The 25,254-nt window shown below is 37.2% G+C and overlaps 1 protein-coding gene across 4 annotated transcripts in view; it reads right to left on the bottom strand.

Annotated features, from left to right (window-relative positions):
* TBC1D32 (TBC1 domain family member 32) overlaps positions 1-25,254 on the bottom strand; it is a 186,469-nt gene that overhangs the window by 111,740 nt on the left and 49,475 nt on the right. For all 4 annotated transcript variants that reach the window (XM_027087576.1, XM_027087586.1, XM_027087557.1 and 1 more), the window contains 4 exons: positions 21,207-21,347; positions 18,621-18,713; positions 13,858-14,000; positions 12,089-12,216 (listed from right to left, as the gene is read on the bottom strand). In XM_027087576.1, the coding sequence (XP_026943377.1) occupies positions 12,089-12,216; positions 13,858-14,000; positions 18,621-18,713; positions 21,207-21,347 (505 nt within the window). The remainder of the gene's footprint in view (positions 1-12,088; positions 12,217-13,857; positions 14,001-18,620; positions 18,714-21,206; positions 21,348-25,254) is intronic.

Raw genomic sequence — 25,254 nt, 5'->3', positions numbered from 1 at the left:
CTTATTCTTTTATAATTCCCTTTTGAAAAAGCAAATATAATTGTATTTATTCATATTCCATCCTACTATACAAAAGGTAGCATTCTATAAACATTCTTCTGTTTTGTTTTTTACTTCATATATTCTGATAATTCTATAGCAGTACATAAAAAATTCCTCATCCCCTTTTTACAGCTGCTAAGTACTCCTTTGTATAAACATAATTTAATCAACTAGCCTCTTATTGTTGGACATCTGAGATATATCCAGGTTTTCGCTAATAAAGTTAGAAACTCTTCACCACTGCACAATGAGGATTCAGAAGAAGTTCTAACGTTTTATGCTTTATCTGTTTAACTTCAATGTGAGGGAGACACTTTAAAAAAAAATCTAGAAATCATAAGGATAATGATTGGGAAAAACGACTACATACAATTAAAGGATGTCTACATAGCAGAAAAAAACTTAAATAGAGAAGTGCTGGACAATAAAAAGAAACCTTAGAACTCATAACAAAGGGTTAGTCTTCATAATTTTAAAAGAATTGTTATATATGGATAAGAAAAAGACTTCCAGGTTAACTATGTCAGATTGAACACATACATTCACATCTGCTCCCTGCTGAAATATTAAAATGTAAAAGTAAACAAAATTTTCAGAAGGCTCTTGCAGCCGTCAAGGACAAGGAGAAAAAAAAGGATATGATAGTAACAAAGTTTGGAACCTAGAATAAAAGAATAATTCAGAGCCTAGAAAAACTGAATGATCAGCCACACTGTAGAAAATGGAATCAACATGATCTCATAGAACCTCTCAAAAAACTCAAATTGGTGGCACCAAAAATCTCTATAATTGGGGGTAGAAGTGGGACTTAAAATAGAGATGCCTGAAACTCAGTTTAAGAAGGAATTTGACCTCCAGATTCTTTTCATGTTCCAGGTAGTCACCCCTGTACCTCTTGGAAGTTAGGCAGAGATTAAAACTGATAGCAAGCAGCACAGGATTTAATCAAGTTTTATATACTAAAGCTTGAGACCCATCACCTTTTGCATTCAGTGGTCTTCTCTCACTAGGCTTATACTCTCTTCAGGCAGCTAATGTAAGAGCCTTCTTCATGGACTCTGACCAGAACAAAGACAAGACTAAAGATACTTACATTAAAGGTTCCTCAAACAATACCATGGCAAGGTTCCCCTTCAGCAAAGGCCACAAGTGACAAGTCACACTTCCCTGCATAAGTTTCAAGCAGCTTTTTACTAACTTTAATATACTTGAAGAAACCTGATTTAAAAAGTCAGAGACCAAGATAACAAATACAAAAGTCTATTTGAACAGAAAAATACAATGACAAATGAAAACTTCATTACCTTCACAGAGGTAAGAAGAACTTACACTCATGAAACAAGAATAGGATGCTAGTAAGAACACTCTTGGACATAAAATCATAGCAATATTTTTTTTGATCCATCTCCTAAAGGAAATAAAAGCAAAAATTAACAAGTGGGACCTAATTAAACTAAACAGCTTTTTGCACAGCAAAGGAAACCATCAATAAAATGAAAGACAGCCTATTGAATGGGAGAAGATATTTGTAAATGATATGACCAATAAGGGGTTAATATCCAACATATATAAACAGCTTATACAACTCAACATCAAAAACAAACCAAACCCAGATTCAAAAATGGGCAGAACTGAATAGACATATTTTCCAAAGAAAAAATGCAGATGGCCAATAGGCACATGAAAAGATGTTCAACACTGCTAAATCAACAGGGAAATGCAAATCAAAACCACAATGAGATTTCACCTCACACCTGTAAGAATGGCTATCATCAGAAAGAACACAAATAACAAATGTTAGGATGTAGAGGTGAGGATGTAGAGAAAAGGGAACACTGCTGGTGGGAAATGTAAATTGGTGCAACCACTGTAGAAAACCATACAGAGTTTCTCAAAAAAATTAAATATAAAACTACTATATAACCCAGCAATTCCACTCCTGAGTATATATCCAAAAGAAACAAAAACACTAATTTGAAAAGGTATATGCACCCCAGTGTTCATAGGAGCATTATTTACAATGGAAGCAACCTAAGTGTCCATCAACAGATGAATGGATAAAGAAGATGTGGTGTGTGTGTGTATACATACACACACACACATATATATATATACACACACACACACAAACACACAGTGGAATACTATTCAGTCATAAAAACAAATGAACTTCTGCCATCTGCATCAATATCCATGGACTTGGAGGGCATTAGTCTAAGTGAAATAAGTCAGACAGAGAGACAAATACTGTATGATATCACTTATATGTGGAATCTAAAAAATACAACTAGTGAATATAACAAAAAAGCAGCAGACTCACAGATAAGAGAACAAACTAGTGGTTACCAGTGGGGAGGGGGAGGGGCAATGTAGGGGTGGAAGAGTGGGAGGTACAAACAACTACTGGGTGTAAGACAGGCTCAAGGATGTATTATACAACATGGGGAATACAGCCAAGATTTTGTAATAACTGTAAATGTAAAGTAACCTTTAAAACTCACATAAAATAAAAAAACAAATTAAAATAGGGCAGTAGAGTAAGAATGTACTCTTAAAAAAGAAGTAGAAATAAAAATTTCAGTAGAAGTGCTTAAAATAAAGCAAGCTGAGGCAATTTGCTAGAAAGTAAAAAAAAAAAAAAAAAAAAGCATAGAACAGATAGGGAAGTCTAAATCCCAATGAGAGTTTAAGAGAAAACAGAAGATCATTGCCCCAACTTTTGGCGCCCAGCAACCACAAATTCACTTTGTTGCTATGAATTTGTCTATTTTTCACATATCATATGAATAAAGTCATATTATGTAAAAACAAAGACACAAAAAAGAAATGAAATCCAACTATTTTTTTTAAACTGAAAGACATAAATCTTCAGATTAAAAAAGTCCATCAAATAGGTTAAGAATAGAACTTCATCAAGAAACATCATAAAATTTCAGAATACTAACAGGCAACAGAAGACTGAAAAGCTTCCAGAGGAGGTGGGGAAAAAGTCATCCTAGTGATGATAAAGGTCATTACAAGGATAAAAGCTATGCACCAGACCAAGCCAGGAATTAGTCTGAATAAAGTAGATCAGAAGGCTAAAAAAGTCTTTGATAAAAATTGATAGAATTTGTCTAGCATTTGAATATACTGAGAGAAGATATAATTAGTTAGGAAAGTTAAGTACACTGAAAATTAATGCCAACAAAAGAAATAAAACTAACTCCAAAGAAAACAAGTTGTGAAAGTAATGATATGGCTGGGCTGTGAAGGTTGCTCATGGTAGGGTAGATACAGTATGATTCCAACCAAGACTATTGGCTCAACTATATTGCACTGATAGAGGGAAGGGAGAGACTAAGTGTTGTACATGCAGGTGGGCTGGGGGAGATAAGGAGAGAGAGATATAAATCATTGTAATAAGTCAATGAATAATACGTTAAACTAAAATCTAAAAGTATTATAAGTGCATTATTTAATGATCTAGATGTAAGCTCTAAAGGAAACATCTAAAGCAGCCAAAAGTAGCTGCCTCTGGAGAACAAGAAAGGAACTTTTTATAATAAGCTTTGTATGTTCACTGTGTGTATACGTAACTCAGAGTTGGTGAAAAAAAATCAAACTAAAAAAGTGGGCTGAAGCTATGAAAATGAATCATTCCTATATACCAACAATGAAAGGTCAGAAAGAGAAATTAAGGAAACAATACCATTTACCACTGCAAAAAAAAGATAAAATACCTAGGAATAAACCTACCTAAGGAGGCAAAAGACCTGCATGCAGAAAAATATAAGATACTGATGAAAGAAATCAAAGACAAAACAAATAGATGGAGAGATATACCATGTTCTTGGATTGGAAGAATCAATATTGTGAAAATGACTCTACTACCCATAGCAATCTACAGATTCAGTGCAATCCCTATCAAATTACCACTGGCATTTTTCACAGAACTCGAACAAAAAATTTTACAATTTGTATGGAAACACAAAAGACCTCGAATAGCAAAAGCAATCTTGAGAAAAAATAAAAAAGGAGCTGCAGGAATCAGCTCCCTGACTTCAGACTCTACTACAAAGCTACAGTAATCGAGACAACATGGTACTGACACAAAAACAGAAATACAGATCAATGGAACAGGATAGAAAGCCCAGAGATAAAACCACACACCAATGGTCACCTAATCTATGACAAAGAAGGCCAGAATATACAATGGAGAAAAGACAGCCTCTTCAATAATTGGTGCTGGGAAAACTGGACAGCTACATGTAAAAGAATGAAATTAGAACACTTCCTAACACCATACACAAAAATAAACTCAAAATGGATTAAAGACCTAAATGTAAGGCCAGACACTATCAAACTCTTAGAGGAAAACATAGGCAGAACACTCCTTGACATAAAAAAACCACAGCAAGATCTTTTTTGACCCACCTCCTAGAGTAACAGAAATAAAAACAAAAATAAACAAATGGAACTTAAAAGCTTTTGCACAGCAAAGGAAATCATATACAAGATGAAAAGACAACCTTCAGAATGGGAGAAAATATTTGCAAACGAAGCAATGGACAAAGGATTAATCTCCAAAATATACAAACAGCTCATGCAGCTCAATACCAAAAGAAACAAACAACCCAATCCAAAAATGGGCAGAAGACCTTCTTTCTCCAAAGAAGACATACAGATGGCCAACCACATGAAAAACTGCTCAACATCACTAATTATTAGAGGAATGCAAATCAAAACTACAATGAGATATCATCTCACACCAGTCAGAATGGCCATCATCACAAAATCTACAAACAATAAATGCTGGAAAGGGTGTGGAGAAAAGGGAACCCTCTTTCACTGTTGGTGGGAATGTAAATTGATACAAACCACTATGGAGAACAGTATGGAGGTTCCTTAAAAAAACTAAAATAGAACTACCATGTGACCCGGAAATCCCACTACTGGGCATATACCCAGAGAAAACCATAATTCAAAAAGACACATGCACCCCAATGTTCACTGCAGCACTATTTACAATAGGCAGGGCGTAGAAACAACCTAAATGTCCATCAACAGAGGAATGGATAAAGAAGATTCGGTACACACATACAATGGAATATTACTCCGCCATAAAAAGGAACGAAATTGGGTCATTTGTAGAGATGTGGATGGAGAGTGAAGTCAGTCAGAAAGAGAAAACAAATATCGTACATTAACACATATATGTGGAATCTGAAAAAATTGGTATAGACGATCTTATTTACAAAGCATAAATAGAGACAAAGACGTAGAGAACAAACGTATGGATACCAATGGTGAAAGGGGCAAGTGGGATGAATTGGGAGAGTGGGATTAACATATACACACTACTGATACTATGTATAAAATAGATAACTAATGAGAACCCACTGCATAGCACAGGGAACTCTACTCAGTGCTCTGTGGTGACCTAAACGGGAAGAAAATCCAAGACAGGGGATATATATATACATATAGCTGATTCACTTTGCTGTACAGTAGAAACTAACACAACATTGTAAAGCAACTATACTCCAATAAAATTTTTAAAAATAAAAAGTAAACTGAAAAAAAAAAAGAAATGGAAATAGCCAAAAACCATATCTCCATAGGAGCAATGAGATGCTCAAACACAAGAGTTGGACAATATGAATCAAAACAAGGTCTTTCATCCATTAGCTTGCCAAAATATAGTCAAACTGATTATGTAGTCTTGACAAGAGTATGGAAAGAAGGGTACTCTTCATGCTTCTCACACACTGCCAGCAAGAAGGTAAAATCCTACAACATTGGAAAATCATCTGGTAGTACCCATGAAATATAAAATATACATGCTGCTCTGACCCAGCAATACCATTTTTAGGGCAGTCTACTTTGAAATTTAAAAAAGCCTAGTATATAAGGTACTTCATAAAGAATACAAATTTTTCATTTATTACTAATTGACCTAATAGATAAGTTTTTTCAGAATAATAATTGCAAACAAGTATTTGATGATTATACCTATGGAATAGTGAAATGACAACAAAGTTATAAGGGATAGGAAGGAGGAGCTGCGAGTATTCTTATAAGGTTCTTGCACTACCTGTTGAGTGGTATAGTGTTATTTGAAAGAAGATTTAAAACCAGTAGTTACAGCTAATTCAGCTGTAAATATGTATTACAAATGTAAGGGCAACCACTAAAAAGAAAGAAAAAGAAAAGTATAATTGATATGCTAGGAAAGAAGAAGACTGAATCATAAAATGCTCAGCTCAATTAAAGCCAAAGAAGGTATACGCAGGTGTCCATATACATCTGCCTCCCATTGCTCATGAGAGCCCAGTAAAATAAGAATACAGTTGTATAGGGGCTTCCCTGGTGGCGCAGTGGTTGAGAGTCCGCCTGCCGATGCAGGGGGCACGGGTTCGTGCCCCAGTCCAGGAAGATCCCACATGCGCGGAGCAGCTGGGCCAGTGAGCCATGGCCGCTGAGCCTGCGTGTCTGGAGCCTGTGCTCCGCAGCGGGAGAGGTCACAACAGTGAGAGGCCCGCGTACCGCAAAAAAAAAAAAAAAAAAAAGTGGAAGAGAGCAGTGCTCCTTCTAAAAAAAAAAAAAAGAATACAGTTGTATAAAAGGGAAAACCCCTGAACAATGGCAAGAATGGGAAGAGAAAGAGGTTTTAAAGACTTCTGGGAGAAAGCAGACAGGGAGGGAGCAGCTCCAGATTACAGAGGCAGAGGAACCCACAGTATAAAAACCCTGCCTGGAATGCAGAAGCGGAGAGCCCATGATGGAGCTCTGAGCTCAGGGTCAGCAAATGCAGTGGGGCCCAAAGTGGGGAGGAGTCTGATCTGCCCCTGCCCCACACTCACCTCAGAAGCATGAGCAGCTTTTATACCAAGGCAGAATTCTGAACAAATGTTTAGGGAAAGTGAAGGCTTCTCCAGAGAGAGAAGTGAGCTCCTAAGATAAAAGTCTTCTTAATTCTGGCATCTGAAATGTCCTCAATATAATAGAAAATTCCCAGCAACGCCCTTATTCTCTCAGAGAAAATTTGCCAATCAACCCACCACACTGGTCCACACAGAGCTGCTGATCAAAATCCTGTTCAGGAAAGGTCTAGCTGGAAACTCCCCAACTTATAAAAACTAAGCGGCAGAGCCCTTGTCTACATCCATTTTGTCTTAAAGAACCAATAACATGAAAAGCTGAACCCAAAGAAGAGAACTCAAGCAATAGAAAAGAACAGCTAACTACTGGGCTGAGAGTGATTTGGGAAGAATATCACAGCAAATAAGAATAGAAGATCAGGAAAACGGATTACTCATGGAAGATTAGACCACATGCTTATCTCAGCACCCTCCCCGCCGAGCCCCAGAAAAACAGGGACCAAGAAATAAAGAGATATAAACCCACAATGGAAAAGAGAAGAACAATAGCTAAAAGATGTCAGCAGTGACTTAGAGGTGGAAAGTGGCAGTGAGACATGTGGTAACTGAGGAGCAGCCCAGGAAGAAGCAGACCCGCAGAACTGAGCAGAAGCAAGGCACAGTGCAAGCCCAGAGGTCTCAGGCACCAAGAACAGCCCAGGGCAGGATGCAGGTGGGGCTGAACACAGGAGTAGTAGTCTACGGTCTCCCAACCCATAGCCCCAATTCCCCATCCTGCCAAAAGACTAAAGGTTTATTCTCTAGAGTGGTGAATACCATAGCCATTAACCACATTTAATTTTTTTTTAATTTAAAAGCAAGTAAAGGTTACAACTCAGTTCTGTCACACTAGTCATATGTTAAGTGCTCAACAGCCATAAGTGTCTAGTGGTAACGTTACTAGACAGTTCAGATCTAGAACATACCATCATCACATAAAGCTCTACCGGACGAAGCTGCTCTGAAGAAGGTAAGCCTAAGAGGCTCAGAGCTGGAAGCCAGGCATAGCTGAGGAGAGCCATGAGGTGCCCAACTAGACAGGGAGTTCGAGAGGGGCTGAAGTCAGCATTCTGGACCAGAAGGGCCCCTCCCCAACTAAACTACAGGATCTGGGAAGCCAGGCATGGAAAACCTGGCCCATTTGACAAGCTTAAAACATATCAAACCAAGTATTAGAAAGTAAAAATCACTATCAAAATAAATCCAAGAACATCTCCTACGTAACGAAAAAGATCAAAAAGGCAGGACTATGAGGGAAAAGCTAAGGGACCCAGAGGATCACACCTGGATATTCAACATCCAATTCACAGGAGCACCAAAAAGAGAAAACAGAAGCAGAGAAAGTGATCAAACTCACAACAGAAGCAAAGTCCCCTGTGCCAAAGAATGCAAGTCCTCTCCCTAACATTGTCCAGCTAATGCCTGAGAAAAGGAAAAAAGGCCCAGCGTAAGTCATACCCTCAAGAAACATCAGGTCCTGGAAAGTTTCAGCGGTAAAAAAGCCTCCTGGGGACTTCCCTGGTGGCGCAGTGGTTAAGAATCCACCTGCCAATGCAGGGGACACAGGTTCAAGCCCTGGTCCGGGAAGATCCCACATGCCGCGGAGCAACTAAGCCCATGCGCCACAACTACTGAGCCTGCGCTCTAGAGCCCGCGAGCCACAACTACTGAAGCCTGTGTGCCTAGAAGCCTGTGCTCCACAACGAAACAAGCTATCGCAATGAGAAGCCCGCGCACCGCAACGAAGAGCAGCCCCCGCTCACCGCAACTAGAGAAAGCCCATGCAGCAACGAAGACCCAATGCAGCCAAAAATAAATAAATAAATAAGGTTCATCACTTTACTCCTTTGTAGTGGATACTATAAAAAAAATTTTTTTTAAAAAGGCTCCTGAGAAAGAAACTCAGCCATGGAACTTGGCAATAGTGGATGCAGGAGGCAATGTAACAATGTTTCCAGTCTCCCCACTTAGCCAAGCTATCAACCAACTATGAAAATGTATTTATTCTGTTCAAAGGTAGGAGTTCAGAAAGCTTGCCTTCTACAAAACGTATTAAGTACTTGAACACAAGGCACAAGCCCACTTTTTATAAGGCACATGTGCACACACTAAAAGCTAACTAACCCTTACTGCCTCACATGTAGTAACTGGCTTAAAGTGTTGACAGCCCTGTGAGTTAGGTAGTGCTGATTATCCCTAATTCACAGGTGAGGAATGACTGAGCGGTGGGGCTAGGATGTGAACCCAAGTAGTCTGAACCAGGGCTCGTGTGACTAACCCTCACTCAGTGCTGCCTCTCAATTTAGTTACTAATGCTCCGTTCCTCCTTCCCAAGTTCACTGTCCGGAGTATGTGTTACTTTTGTATAGCAGAGAAAAGAAATTTTTCATTAGTGCAAAATAGGTCAAAAAGAAAAAAAAAGAAAAAAACTACTTCTCTTATACTAAATCAAAGTTATCGAAATCCAAGCCTCAAAGTCTCCATCTATATAATGAAGATGACCACAGAGGCCCCCTCCTTAGCCACTGTGAGGATTAAACGGTGACCCAACAAAAGACCTTGGTCTTGTGTGACTATTATCAGAAAGACAGTATGTTCCCAGATGTAAACAGATTAAAACACACGATGGAAAAAAAATAACAGATGGCAGAAAAAGTGCGGAACACACACAAAAAAGGAAGAATAAAGGCAAAACAGAAAACAGTAACAAATACGGTAGATATTAATCCAATCATATCAAATCACTCTAAATGACAAGAATCAATTAAAAGAAAGACTGTCAGACTAGATAAAAAAACAAGACTCAGTTATGTGGTATCTATAGAAGTGCATTTTAAATATAATGACAAAGATAGATTAAAAGTAAAGGGATGAAGGGGCTTCCCTGGTGGCACAGTGGTTGAGAGTCCGCCTGCCGATGCAGGGGGCACGGGGTCGTGCCCCAGTCCGGGAAGATCCCACATGCCATGGAGCAGCTGGGCCCATGAGCCATGGCCGTTGAGCCTGCGCATCTGGAGCCTGTGCTCCGCAATGGGAGAGGCCACAACAGTGAGAGGCCCACGTACCGCAAAAAAAAAAAAAAAAAAAAAGTAAAGGGATGAAGAAAGACATATGCTGACAATCAAGAGAAAGCTGGAGTTAGCTATATTAATTTCAGACTTCACAGCAAGGAAAATTATGCATAGGGCACATTACATAATAAAGGGGGTCAATTTTCCAAAAGGACATAACGATCCTTAACGTGTATGCACCCAATAGTATCAAAATACATGAAGCAGAAACTAACAGAAATGCAAGGAGAAAAAGATGAATTCACTGATATAGTCTGAAATTTCAACACCCCTCTGTCAGTAATTGACAGATCCAGCATGAAGCTTGTAAGGACATAGCTGAACACCACCAACTACCAACAGTACATAACTGGTATGTATAGAATATTTCAATAGCAGAATATACATTTTTCTCAAGCTCACATAAGACATAACATTCACTAAGAGACCACATTCTGGGTCATAAAACACATTTTAAGAAATTAAAAATATAAATCATACAAAATATACTCTCTGACCCATAAATAACTCATAGGTCAAAGAAGTCTCCAGAGATGTTTAAAAATATTTTGAACTAATGAAAATGAAAACACAACTCAATTGTCAGATGCAGCAAAAGCAGTGCTTAGAGGGAAATTTATATCATTGAATGTACATATTAGAAAGAAAACCTAAAATTCAATAATCTAAGCTTTCACCATGGAAAATGAAACTAAATCCAAAAGGAAGAAGACAATAAAAAGTAGAACAGAAATCAGTCAAATTAAAAACAGGAAATGAACAGAGAGGGGGAAAGCTAGTCTTTTAAAAAGATCAGTAAAATTGAAAAGCCTCTAGCCAGGTTAGAGGCGGAAAAAAAAAAAAGTAGAAGCAAATTAACATCAGAATTAAGAGGGGCCGTCTCTACTAATCCCATAGACTTTAAAAGGGTAATAAAGGAATACTGTATTAAAAAAAAAAAAAACAAACAACCTCTATGCCCACAAATTTAAAACTTAGATTAAGTGGACCAATTCCTTGAAAGACACAACCTGCCAAAATTCTAACAATCTGAACAAACCCATATCTATTAAAGAAACAGAATAAATAATAATCTTCCTAAACAGAAAACACCACACCCAAATAGGTACACTGGTGAATTCTATCAAACATTTAAGAAATTATGCCAAATCTCTTCCATAAGATAGACGCAGAACACTTCCTAACTTATGAGACCAGCATTTTACAGTAAGACCAAAGATCACAAAAACTACAGACCAATCTCTCTCACAGACAAAAATCCTCTACTAATATTAGCAAATCAAATTTAACAATGTATAAAAACAATTATTCTAGGTACACAAAGCTGGTTCAATATTCAGAAAGTTAATTAATGTAATCTACCACTTCAACAGGATAAAAGAACACTCACTGTGGTGTTATTTATGAAGGTAAAATCCTAAACAAACTTGATATCCAATAATTGGACAGAAGTTTGAATAAATTATGGTAAAGCATACAAAAAAGTATCATAGAGCTATTAAAAATGTTTCATTCACCTAGGAAGATGCTTTGGTTACACACAAAAAAAACTGCAGAGTAATGTATACACCATTTTTGAAATGAGAAAGAATTCTATAAACATGAACATATATACTTGATGCATCATTATAGGTGCAGAGAAAGTCTGGAAGCATAACCAAAATGTTACCATTGGCTAAGCCAGGAGATAGAACAGAGTAGGGGTTAGAGAAGGAAGATGTGGAAGTAGTCAGCATTTCCATTGTGTGGTTTAACTTGAAATCAATCATGTGTGGCTTTAAAGTTGAAAGAGTACAGTCCAAGGAAGCAAAAAAGATCCCATGTAGAGTGAACCCTCCTATTCTTATTTTGAAGTTGCAGACATCAAGACCTACTCTGCCTGTATAATCCATAATCCTGGTTACTCCTGCAACTTTCTGATGATCTAATATGTTAGCAGTTGATCAGGAAACCTAACTATATCTAGAATAGTTATCCCGATTTTCATTAATATATGACAAAATTTTGGGAAACTTTAAATCAGGTATGAGAAAATATGCTAAAAAATTCCACAAATTCAAAACAGAAACATACCTTTTTTCTTCAGAAGAGCTCATATTTTCTCCATAAAGTAGTAGAATAAGTCCTTCTTCTACAGAAGCAATTCTTGCCAAAATATCAGCTACATGAATTAAAGCTGTTTCAGAGCAATTTGGAGCAGCCTGTACATTAAATATATCATATAATTTTAAGACACACTAACATATCACAGACTAACATTCAAGGGTGGTCGTGTAGTCCAATAAAGTTATATTACCACAACAAAAAAGTTGATTGTTTGGCTATGAAATAATGTCTGAATTAAATGTGTCATTAGATTATATTCTCATACCAGCACAGCTGATAAGGCAAATACATACACACTTTTTACCCAAACCAATTATTGATTATTAAGACAGTTGAAAAAATTGCTGCTATCACAGTTTTATATGTATATAATTCTAGTTGACAAATGCAGTAGCTCTTCCTCTTTGCCCTTTACTTCTCACTCACTGGGTTCCTGTATATCCAATCTAATTTTATTATACATGGTATCTAATATACTACCATCTCTTCTAAGGGATACCATCCCTTCCTACACCTGGTTGTTGGGTCATGAGTTGTAGGTGTGACTAAGGACAACCAATTCATGGGCTGGCAAATAGCCAATGATGTCATCTAATGAGAAAACATAGGTTGGACCAATCATATTTCCCCACTTTTGATTCTTAAAAGTACTAAAACTTGCTTTAGTAAAGAAAGATGCCAAAGAAAAGATGCCAAAAGAAAGATGCCAAAGAAAGATGCCAAAAGAAAACAGAAAGTTAAAGATAGATGTATGAAGCAAAGAAGCAAACAATAGCTATGGCTCAAGATTCAGGAGTACATTTCTCAGCTCTGGTATGTGGTTTACGTTTCACAATTTACTTCATGGCATTCTATAATATTCAGTTGTGTATTATGCTCTATTTGTTTCTTCTCTGCTCATCTCGTTTCCCTGAGGTTGACTAAGGTCAAAATACTTTCATTATATCTACTTACTTTCCTAGAATTCCATACTTTGTACTACATTCACATAAATGCTTAATGTTTTCTAAATGAGCAATAAATAATGAATACTTGAATGGGTGAGCAGCTGCCCAGCCCACTGAGAGGTGGGCAAAGGGAGACGAAGCTAATAAAAACACTACAAAACACGGACATGGAAAGGGAAAAACCTGTAGCCTACTGATAAAGCTTTAAGTCATTCCCCAGAAATTTAAGTCATAAAAAGTGGAGAGATATATTAGACTGCACTAGTGGTAGTGGTACCAACTCTTCCACCTGTTAAATGTCTGACATTACGCAATTTGCTTCTTTCAGCCTCAGCTGTGAAAGTTAAATTATATAATGTAAGGAAATATACTGTACAACCTGTAAAGAGACATATACGTATGTTCAGAACTGGGATAATTATATAAGTTTTTCTAAAGCAGTACTTGTTCTTCATGTAAAACAAAGCTGGCTCTTCAGGAAAATATTTCCAAAGGCTATACAGTTGCCGTTAAAACAAACAACAAAACATTCACAAGACTTATTAGATTTCCAAAACAAATAGCTTAATATAGTAACTTTAGTCCTTACAATCTAAGCCTGACCAAAAAAAGTTTAAGATGTTATATGTACTTTTCCCCCCACATTGTCATAACTAAAATCAACTGATTGTATAAACTAAGATTCAAAATACATTTATAGGGAAAATGGTATAATACTTCAGATTATCAAATTTAGAAGTCCCACTGAATATTCACTAATATTCAATTAAGAGACTCTTTAATACTAACCTTAGTTCCTTTCATTAGGTTATGAATAGGTTGAAGAAGCGCCTCGATCACAGTGTTGTTATATAAACATTCAATTGCACATTCTTTTTGATCACAGAGTATACAAAGAATTTCAGTTACCATACTTGCAGGAGAGTAATTCTCTGATAAAAAAGAAGTATTTTTTGAAAATTAAAACTTAGAACATTATTATATCTTTTATTTCTGTTAACTACTGCTGTTCCAAAAAGCTCACCAAGGTTAATTAAAGGATGCCCAAAGGATGATTTATTACCAAATTATGACCTTAAACTTAAGACAATGTTAGCTTAACTTATCTTCAAGTTAATAAAAGTGAGTAAATGATAATATAAATACCAAAAGACACCATGAGATCATTTGCTGTTTGACATTAAAGCTCTGCTTAATAGTGAGAATGTGGTCTGAAACAAATTTACAACTTCTCCCCTCCTGGCAAACACCTTACTTATTGTATTCACTTTTCTTCTTTTTCTTAAAAAAGAAGAAAGTGTCTTCAGGTGTCAAGCCTCGTAGAAAATTAGAGTCATTAAGACAAAACACAGACAAAAAGAAGGCAGAGGAGAAACTTTAATGGAGACTAGAATACTTCTTATGTTACCATAAAACCAATGAAATGAATGAGAATTTTTAAGACTTTGTTTTAAAATATATATAGGAAGACACAGATACAAATAAATATAATATGGGGAACAGTCCCTAAAATAAATATGGTATTTTCAGTTTCATAAATTAACATTTCCAGACACTTGAACTCCTAATATACTGAACAAAATAGTGTTTTACATGAAAATAATAAAGTTTTACAAAACAGTGTTTTACAAAAGTTAGTAATGTAAGGTTGTCCTAGTAAGATACAAGACTAAAACACCAAAGTTCTTAATTTATACTACAATATTCCATACTCCATAAATACACTAAGCAAATACTTGACAGAAAGGGAAAACAGAAAAGTTCAGTGATTTTTTTAACCAGCTCAAGATGAGAAATGCTGTTTGCAGTGAGAGACTACTGATGAGCATCTGACCATCATTCATTCATTTATCCAACTTTCTGCTACTTTTGAGTACCACGTAGACAAAGAAGTAAATAAGACAAATAGTTCACAAGATGGTAAACCAAGAAATTATCAATTATAACAAAGGATAATATTTTTCATAAAGGAAGCATAGTATGCTGTAGGAGCATATAGCAGGGGTACCTAACCTAGTACTTTATACATGTAAATATCAATACCTTAAAGGCAGAAAAAGTATGAGAAACATTGTTAGGACTAATAGGCCGTTATAATTGCATGGATAAAACCTACCAATTGATAGATGTATTACAACACTAATATATGACCCAAATAATTTTTTTCTGTGATTCACCTGTGTTCCTCTAAGAATCTGTACCATCATTTCTAAAGTAACTTCCACGTTTAGAATGTTTGAGTCTATAAATCTGGCGGGGGGAGGCGGGTTGTTATTAAGCGTTTTACTTTGAAAACAAACTTTTTCCTTTGAATATCAATACAAGTTATCTTTTAAATGTTAACATTTTTAAAAAATTTTATAAGTCAGCCAACAGTTATAAGACTAAAAGGTATTTTTCTGAAAAAAAGAAAAGGTTTTCCTTTGCTTTATTCTTCAATAAAAGACGACCCTGAAAATAAGTACTGGATATAAGCTGAAACAAGCAAGCTGATCGAAACACCCAAGAAAATATAAAGGATAGAAAATAGCAATAAAGAACACACTAGTACCTATCGAACTTATCTTAATATCGTTTAAGAACATCTTGATCTTAAACATCAGAATTCTCAGCAAAATTCGTTCTAAATAAAAATATACACCTTAAATATCAGTGAAAAAAATTAAATTTCATGGTTTACTTCCAGGACCAAGGTATTTCCTTTTTTACTTTTTTTTAAAATAGATCTTTATTGGAGTATAATTGCTTCACAATGCCCTGTTAGTTTCTGCTGCACAACAAAGCGAATCAGCCATATGCATACACATGTCCCCATATCCCCTCCCTCTTGAGCCTCCCTCCCTTCCTCCCTAGCCCACCCTCTAGGTCATCACAAAGTACCAAGCTGTACTCCCTGTGCTACACTGCTGTTTCCCACCAGCCAACTACTTTACATTCAGTAGTGTATATATGTCAATGCTACTCTCACTTTGCCCCAGCTTCCCCCTCCCATCCCATGTCATCAAGTCCATTCTCTATGTCTACCTCTTTATTCCTGCCCTGCAACTAGGTTCATCAGAACCATTTCTGTTTTTTAGATTCCATATATATGCATTGGCATACGGTAGTTTTCTCCTTCTGATGTACTTCACTCTGTATGACAGACTCTAGGTCCATCCACCTCACTACAAATAACTCAATTTTGTTCCTTTTTATGGCTGAGTAATATTCCATTGTATATATGTGCCACATCTTCTTTATCCATTGATCTGTCGATGGACATATATTGGTTCCATGTCCGGCTACTGTAAATAGTGCTGCAATGAACACTGTGGTACATGTCTCTTTTTGAATTATGGTTTTCTCAGGGTATATGCCCAGTAGTGGGATTGCTGGGTCATATGGTAGTTCTATTTTTAGTTTTTTAAAGAACCTCCACACTGTTTTCCATAGTGGTTGTTATCAATTTACATTCCCACCAACAGTGCAGGAGGGTTCCCTTTTCACCACACCCTTTCCAGCATTTTTTTGATAATGGCCATTCTGACCAGCGTGAGGTGATACCTCATTGTAGTTTTGATTTGCATTTCTCTAATAATTAGTGGTTTTGAGCATCTTTTCATGTGCCTCTTGGCTGTATGTCTTCCTTGATGAAATGTCTATTTAGGTCTTCTGCCCATTTTATAACTGGATTGTTTTCTTGATACTTGAGCTCCATGAGCTGTTTGTATATTCTGGAGATTAATCCTTTATCTATTGTTTCATTTGCAAATATTTTCTCCCATTCTGAGGGTTGTCTTTTTGTCTTGTTTATGGTTTCCTTTGCTGTGCAAAACCTTTTAAGTCCCATTTGTTTATTTTTGTTTTTATTTCTGTTACTCTAGGAGATAGGTTAAAAAAGATCTTGTTGTGGTTTATGTCAGTGTTTTTCCTATGTTTTCCTCTAATAGTTTTAATAGTGCCTGATCTTACAATTAAGTCTTTAATCCATTTGAAGTTTATTCTTGTATAGTGTTAGGTAGTGTTCTAATTTCATTCTTTTACATGTAACTGTCCAGTTTTCACAGCACCAGTTACTGAAGAGACTGTCTTTTCTCCACTGTATGTTCTTGCCTCCTTTGTTGTAAATTAGGTGCCCATATTTGCGTGGGTTTATCTCTGGGCATTCTAACCTGTACTCTTGATCTATATTTCCATTTTTGTGCCAGCACCATACTCTCTTGATTACTGTAGCTTTGTGGTATAGTTTGAAGTTGGGGAGCCTGATTTCCCCAACTCCATTGTTCTTTCTCAAGATTGCTTTGGCTATTCGGGGGTCTTTTGTGTTTCCACATGAACTGTAAGATTTTTTGTTCTAATTCTGTGAAGAATGCCATTGGTAGCTTGATAGGGATTGCAATAAATCTGTAGATTGCTTTGGGTAGTATAGTCATTTTCACAATTTTGATTCTTCCAATCCAAGAACATGGTATATCTCTCCATCTGTTTATGTCATCTTTGATTTCTTTCAACAGTGTTTAATAGTTTTCTGAGTACAAGTCTTTCACCTCCTTAGGCAGGTTTCTTCCTAGGTATTTTATTCTTTTTGTTGCAGTGGTAAATGGGAGTGTTTCCTTAATTTCTCTTTCTGATTTTTCGTTGTTGGTGTATAGGAATGCCAGAGATTTCTGGGCATTAATTTTGTATTCTGCAACCTTACCAAATTCATTGATTTGTTCTAGTAATTTTCTGCTGGCATCTTTAAGATTTTCTATGTATAGTATCACATCATCAGCAAACAGTGAGTTTTACTTCTTTTCCAACTTGTATTCCTTTTATTTCTTTTTCTTCTCTGACTGCTGTGGCTACGACTTCCAAAACTATGTTGAATAATAGTGGCAAGTGGACATCCTTGTCTTGCTCCTGATCTTAGTGGAAATGCTTTGTTTTTCACCATTGAGTATGATGCTTGCTGTGGGTTTGTCATATATGGCCTTTATTATGTTGAGGTAGGTTCCCTCTATGCATGCTTTCTGGAGAGTTTTTATCACAAATAGGTGTTGAATTCTGTTGAAAGATTTTTCTGCATCTATTGGGATGATCATATGGTTCTTCTCCTTCAGTTTGTTAATACTGTATCAAATTGATTGATTTGCGTATATTGAAGAATCCTTGCATTCCTGGGATAAACCCCACTTGATTATGGTGTGTAATCCTTTTAATGTGCTATTGAATTCTGTTTGCTAGTATTTTGTTCAGGATTTTTGCATCTATGTTCATCAGTGATATTGGTCTATAATTTTCTTTTTTTTGTGATTTTTTATCTGGTTTTTGTATCAGGGTGATGGTGACTTCGCAGAATGAAGGTTTTTAGAAGAGTTTGAGAAGGATCAGTGTTAGCTCTTCTCTAAATGTTTGATAGAATTCTCCTGTGAAGCCATCTGGGAGGACCAATGTAATTTCTTATGAATAATGCTGCACCTTAATGAAACCTCTTTACTAAACTAGGTCCATCACTCAAAACATCCAGAAAATAGAATATTTTTAGATGGTTTCTATTTCTCTATTTATAATAACAATAGAAGCAGAATTACCTAAATGACCAGGTGATGTCATCTTTGGACAACTTGGTGAGTAATAGATAAGTTGCGTAAACAGAACCAGCAGATCTGCAAGGGATACTGAATCTTCAAAAAGGAAGGAAAAAAAAAGTTATTTTCTAGCATATGTTTACAACTTAGAAAAATTTTAACTAAGCTTCCATCCTCCTAATCTGAGGTTTCATAAAAGACCGTGGTACAATTAGGGAGAAAGGGGCTATAATCCAAGATTATATCAGGAAGAATAAATTAGACATAGTAAATTAAAAGATAACAAGGGTAAATGATGCAATAGGTGCTATGTGAAGGTGTAGTTTTACCACTTATGTTGAACCAATCATTTAATATAAACCTACCATAGAAAGATCTATGAATCTGATCAGGGCTGTTTCAGTTTATTCAATTAGGAGCAGTAAAATTCAGCTTAACATGTTGGTCCAGCTAACTTACCTATACAGCACTGTAGAATAGAGGTTAGCAAACCTTGACCAGATAGTGAATAGTGTAGGCTTTGTGGCCAGTCTGTCACAAAGATTCAGCTTTGCTCTTGATGCACTAAAGTAGCCATAGACAATTTGCAAATGAATGACTGTGGCTATTTTCCAAAAAAAATTTATGTATGCTGAAATTTGAATTTTATATATTTTTTCCCCACCACACATTAAGTTTTCCCAATAATTTAAGAATATACAAGCTAATCTTAGCTCAAAAACCGTACAGAACAGTGTATCAGATTTGGTCTATGGGCTGTAGTTTACCAACACCTGTTATAGAAGCTTACATAAAAAATTTCTGGTGAAAGCACATGTGAATTAAAAGTGAATGCTGACCTATACTAAATACAGTAGGATAGATGTCTCAAAACTGAGTTTTGAGATGATCTGTGACATCTGATAGGCCAAAATGTTGCTGTCAAAAGTCAATTAAAAATGCTAAATAAGTTGGATGAGAGACATAAATTTAAGTTAAACACCTGAAACATCACAAATATACATTAATCTTTCTATTTCTGTAAAGTTAACAATATCGTATACAACGGCAGCTCTTTTCTTGAAAGTCATTTCTCTGCATGCCCACTATACGTAGGATTATATGGCAGTACCACATAAAAGTACATAAAACACTTTTTCTTAAGGAGTTCACAATCAACTTAACCATGGAGAAAAGGTTTAAGTAAAACAACTAGGAAACAGTATAAAATGTTCAAAATGAAGATACTTTATAACAGGAATGGGAATATATAGCCATCATATCCTAATTTTGTAAGGCCTGCAAGCCAAGAATGATTTTTCCATTTTTAAAAGGTGTGTAAAACATGTCAGGGTCCTCAAAACCATTCCCAGATTCACTAGGAAGACTCAGAATTAAACATACAGTAATACCCCCAGCTATGATTTATTACAACAAAAGGAAACAAAGTAAAATCAAAGGGAAAAGGCACATAGGGTGAAATCAAAAGCAAACCAGGTACAACTGTCCAAGAGTCCTCTCCCAAGGAATCACACAGAATACACTTAATTCTTCCAACAACAAGTTGTGACAACACATGTGAAATGCTGTCTACCAAGGAAGGTCATTAGAGAGTCAATGTGCAAAGTTTTTTATTGGAGACTGATCATATACATAAGCACTCTCTGCCCAATACATACCAGGATTCCAGACACCCAGAAGGAAAGCAGGTTTTCAGCTTAAAACACATTGTTTGTATTAAGAGTGGCTCACTGTGCCTAAAATGTTATTGGTTCTGGCAACAGTGAAAAATCCAAGTTCCTAGATGCCAGCCAAAGTCCAGCCTTGCAAGCAGCCCTTTCTAAGGATAGTGGTCTCTTGCCTAATGCGTTAACTTTTTTGCACATGCATGCGTGTGCATATATACACACACAAACAATATGCAACAGAGACAGTATGTGGCCCAAAAAGCCCAAAATATTTATTATCTGACACTTTACAGGCAAAGTTTGCTGATCTCTACTCTGTACTATACTATACTGTACTATATTCCTAGAGTAGACAAAAGTTTTAAGGAAAGTAAGGAAGACAACTAACAGCATGTGAAAGAGAAAACTTTAAAAATGGGACTTAGGGTAACAATAATATAGTAATATATCATATGGTACAGGGCTTTGCAGTTTATAAAATACTATTCCCAAACCTCTTCTCTGTGATCATCTCAAATATTCCCTGAGTCCAGCACTGATATTCTAGTTTTTACAGATAAAGAAACAAATAGTTCAGTGATTTGCCCAAAGATCTCAGCTAGTTTTTAGGGGAACCAGAACTTAAACAAGGACTGCCAGCTCTGTATCCAGATTTGGATCATCCAGTATATCTAGGATTTTGAAGGTCAGAGAAAAAATAAGGAAAACATTAAAGACAGGGAAAATAAAATTATACATATAGGAAGAAGTACATACTGAAAAACAAAAAAAAATAATAACACTTCGATATGTAAGCCTGTCAGCAGAACAAAAGGTACGTTGCTCAGTACCCTAGGGGAGACCAAGCCAAACCTCTAAATTTTAAAAATCCATAGCACAAATCTTACCATACCTGAACATATTCATATCTAATTGCACTTACCTTTTCTATTCTTCAGCTTTATAGGAAATAGCTTTCTGCCTTGTGTATAGATCAATAATCTTCCTAAAAGGCACAGTGAGTGAATGAAATAAATATATTGTAATTCTTGTCCTGAGTAGTAGAAAGTTTTCTGCTTATTCCCTTAAAAGAAAAACAATTACATTTGTTTTAATGCCATTATATTTTACAGTAGTTAGTTCATTAAACAAGGCTGAATATTAAACAAGGCTGCAGTCTATAATGGAGACACTCGGTGTAAGTTTTTTTAAACATTCTTTACTGTTTCCCAAGAGACTTTAACACACCTAAATCTGAAGAAAAGCATTCATAATAAAATTTGTCAAACCTCAGAAAAGCACAACATGCATACAGTGTTCATTCTAAAACAAACATCATAAGATTGTTAGTTATCTCTCATTATAAAGATACTTCAAGTTAAGGAAGAAAGGAATATAAAACATTACTTATTGTTTAATTCTACCAATTAAAAGCCAGTACTACAAACGATATTTATAACCATGTTTGCAAAAGAAATTACAATCTCTAAAATACAGACTCCTTCTAACATATATCATTTATTCACTCATTCATTCATACATTCGAGATCTATTGAGTACCTCTTTTATTTAAGACCCTGAACTATTTGCTGGTGTCAAAAACCAAGAAGCAGCATGAAACTGGGCTTCCAATTCAGAGGACAGCAAACAGCCTGATACACACAGAGCATAGCGAGGACAAGTAGGAGAAACAAAAGCTAGAGGGTAGCTGCAGCAGATCACGTACGACTGAGCTGTAGAAAGAGTACGGGCTTTATTATAGAGGCAATTGGGATGATATTAAAGGGTTTCAAGCAGGAAAGGAATCAAACATGCATGTGGAAAACTGACTCTGATGGCAACATGGAAAGGTGAATGGAAGAAGGCCAAGGCTTAAAGTAAGACTCATTAGGAAAATCATGAACAAAAACCTCCATAAGAGAAAAGAATGGAGAACAGCAGACAAATGTTTAAGGAACTGAAATCAATATGCCTTAACCAGAATTACATGCAGACCATGAAAAGATTAAAAAATTTCTCAAGTTCCTAACTCAAATATCTGTGTACATAGTAAATTCTTCTTCTATTTAATTCTGAAGAAAAAATATTTAGAAAGAGAATAGTGATTTCAGTCCTTGATATTTTAATATTGAAGTTGCCATGGATCTTCCAGATAGAATACTAAATATAATGAGTACATTGGTCTGGAATTCATGAAAGGAGTATAGACTTAAATATTTCGGAGTCATCACTTATATATATAAATATGTAATATTTGAAACCATGAGAGTGAATGGGCTCCTTCAAGAAAGAACAGGTAGACTAAGCTGAAAAAAAAAATAAAAGGCAAAACTTTTGTGAGTACAGACATATAAAGAAAAGAGCCTTTCAAGTGACTAAGAAAAACTTATTAGATGAGAATGAAGAAATCAAAGAATGGTACTAGGAAGATGAGGGAAAGGGTCAAGAGAGGCGAATGCTATAAAATGAGGGCAAGAAAGAAGAGAAAGTTAATAATGGGAAGATCACTGAACCATAGAAATAAAAGCCTCATTTCCATGGTTGAGAAGTGAATAGGCGGTAAAGGGACCTGGGTATATGTTAAACACTTGGAAGGCCTTTTCTCTTAAAGGAAGCAGAGAGATGTAAGGTACATATGAACTTGCTCAGTTTTTTATATGAAAGATATGAGTAGGTTTAGAGAATGCAAGGAAAGGTACCAATAGAAGGGGAGACAAAACAACAAATGAAGCAATGTCCTGGTTCTTAAAAAAAAAAAAAAAAACACCAGATGCAAACAGAATCAAGAACAGTCGAATAGATCAATCTGGAATGGAAGGATTACTCTTCATTGTAGCCTGGAGAAGGGAATACTGATAAGGGCATATAAATATACATCTATACCTACAGATGCAGGACATTTGGGGATTTCATATCCAAAATGTTCCATTTTTCTCAGTAAAGTAGGATGCAAGGTTTCCTCGAGAGAAAAGTAGGCAGGAACAAGGCAGGGGGTTTGCTGGGACTGGTGGAACACTGAAGAAAGAATATCTAAGTTGATTCCAAAGCAACACAAAGAGCCATGGAAGCCAGAGAAATACATCAGTGCACCATCAATTTAACATTACAATGCTCTCTGTTCAATTTTCTGAGGACCAGAGATGATCTAAAGTTGAGTAAGTGCAGGCAGGAAACTCTGAAAGAAAGCAAGAATTTTGAAAGAAATGTCAAAAGAATGCAGTGAAGCACCCAGAGGTTTCACTAGATAGGGAAAAAATCAAAGCCATGAAGGGCTGGGAGAGTGGTAGAGGGGGAAAAAAGCTACATACAACATTTTAATACTAGATTAGAAAAATTTATGAATTTACAGATGGTAGAATATATATATCAACTTATATACTTTTTTTGTCTCTCGAAGTTCTGGCTTCTGTACTTTCTCCTCTACTACAAAATACTTATCTATTGAAACCTGTTAATAATTGGTCTTTGACCATTTTCCTTGAGTTAAGAATTTACTCAGGGATAAAGAAAATTATAAGATATCTTCATAATCTCAAAGAACTTAATATCTGCTTAGAGAAGTGACATAAAATAGAATGATAAAAGACATCAAATTCACATGGCAAGTTGTGTGACGTAAGCAAAAGGGCAATAAAAATTCACACTAGGCAAAGGAAGCTTCCTGAAAACAGTTTATTCTTTCACAATAAGATTTATATCGGGAAGAGTAAGACGCGGAGATCACCTTCCTCCCCACAGATACACCAGAAATACATCTACGCGTGGAACAACTCCTACGGAGCACCTACTGAACGCTGGCAGAAGACCTCAGACCTCCCAAAAGGCAAGGAACCCCCCACGTACCTGGTTAGGCCAAAAGAAAAAACTAAACAGAGACAAAAGGATGGGGACGGGTCCTGCGCCGGCGGGAGAGAGCTGTGAAGGAGGAAAAGTGTCCACACACTAGGAAGCCCCTCCGTGGGTGGAGACTTCGGGAGGCGGAGTGGGGGAGCTTGGGAGCCGTGGAGGAGAGCACAGCAACAGGGGTGCGGAGGCCAAAGCGGACAGATTCCAGCGCAGAGGATCGGGCCGACCGGCACTCACCAGCCCGAGAGGCTTGTCTGCTCGCCTGCCGGGGCGGGTGGGACTGGGAGCTGAGGCTCCGGCTTTTGTCGGAGAGCCGGGAGAGGACTGAGGTGGGCGGCGTGAACACAGCCTGCAGGGCGTTAGTGCACCGCGGCTAGCCGGGAGAGAGTCCGGGGAAAAGTCTGGACCTGCCGAAGAGGCAAGAGACTTTTACGTCCCTCTTTGTTTCCTGGTGCACGAGGAGAGGGGATTAAGAACGCTGCTTGAGAGAGCTCCAGGGACGGGCGCGAGCCGCGGCTAAAAGTGCGGAGCACAGAGACAGACATGAGACACTAAGGCCGCTGCTGCCGCCACCAGGAGGCCTGTGTGCGAACACAGGTCACTAGCCACATGCCCTTCCGGGGAGCCTGTGCAGCCCGCCACTGTCAGGGTCCCGAGATCCAGGGACAACTCCCCCGGGAGAACGCACGGTGCGCCTCAGGCTGCAACGTCACGCCGGCCTCTGCCGCCGCAGGCCCGCCCCACACTCCGTGACCCTCCCTACTCCCCCGGCCTGAGTGAGCCAGAGCCTCCGAATCAGCGGCTCCCTTAACCCCGTCCTGTCTGAGCAAAGAACAAACGCCCTCCGGCGACCTACACGGACAGGCGGGGCCAAATCCAAAGCTGAGCCCCTGGGAACTGTGAGAACAAAGAAGAGAAAGGGAAATCTCTCCCAGCAGCCTCAGAAGCAGCGGATTAAAGCGCCACAATCAACTTGATATACCCTGCATCTGTGGAATACCTGAATAGACAACGAATCATCCCAAATTAAGGAGCCCTGTGGATGAAAGGCTCTTGGTGCTGCAGCCAGGAGTCAGTGCTGTGCCTCTCAGGTGGGAGAGCCAACTTCAGGACACTGGTCCACAAGAGGCCTCCCAGCTCCACAT

Source organism: Aethalodelphis obliquidens, unplaced genomic scaffold, assembly GCF_003676395.1.
Source record: "Aethalodelphis obliquidens isolate GAN/ISIS:26980383/991018 unplaced genomic scaffold, ASM367639v1 scaffold3, whole genome shotgun sequence".
Taxonomy (NCBI): Eukaryota; Metazoa; Chordata; class Mammalia; order Artiodactyla; family Delphinidae; genus Aethalodelphis; species Aethalodelphis obliquidens.
This window is presented reverse-complemented; position numbering and strand designations above follow the sequence as displayed.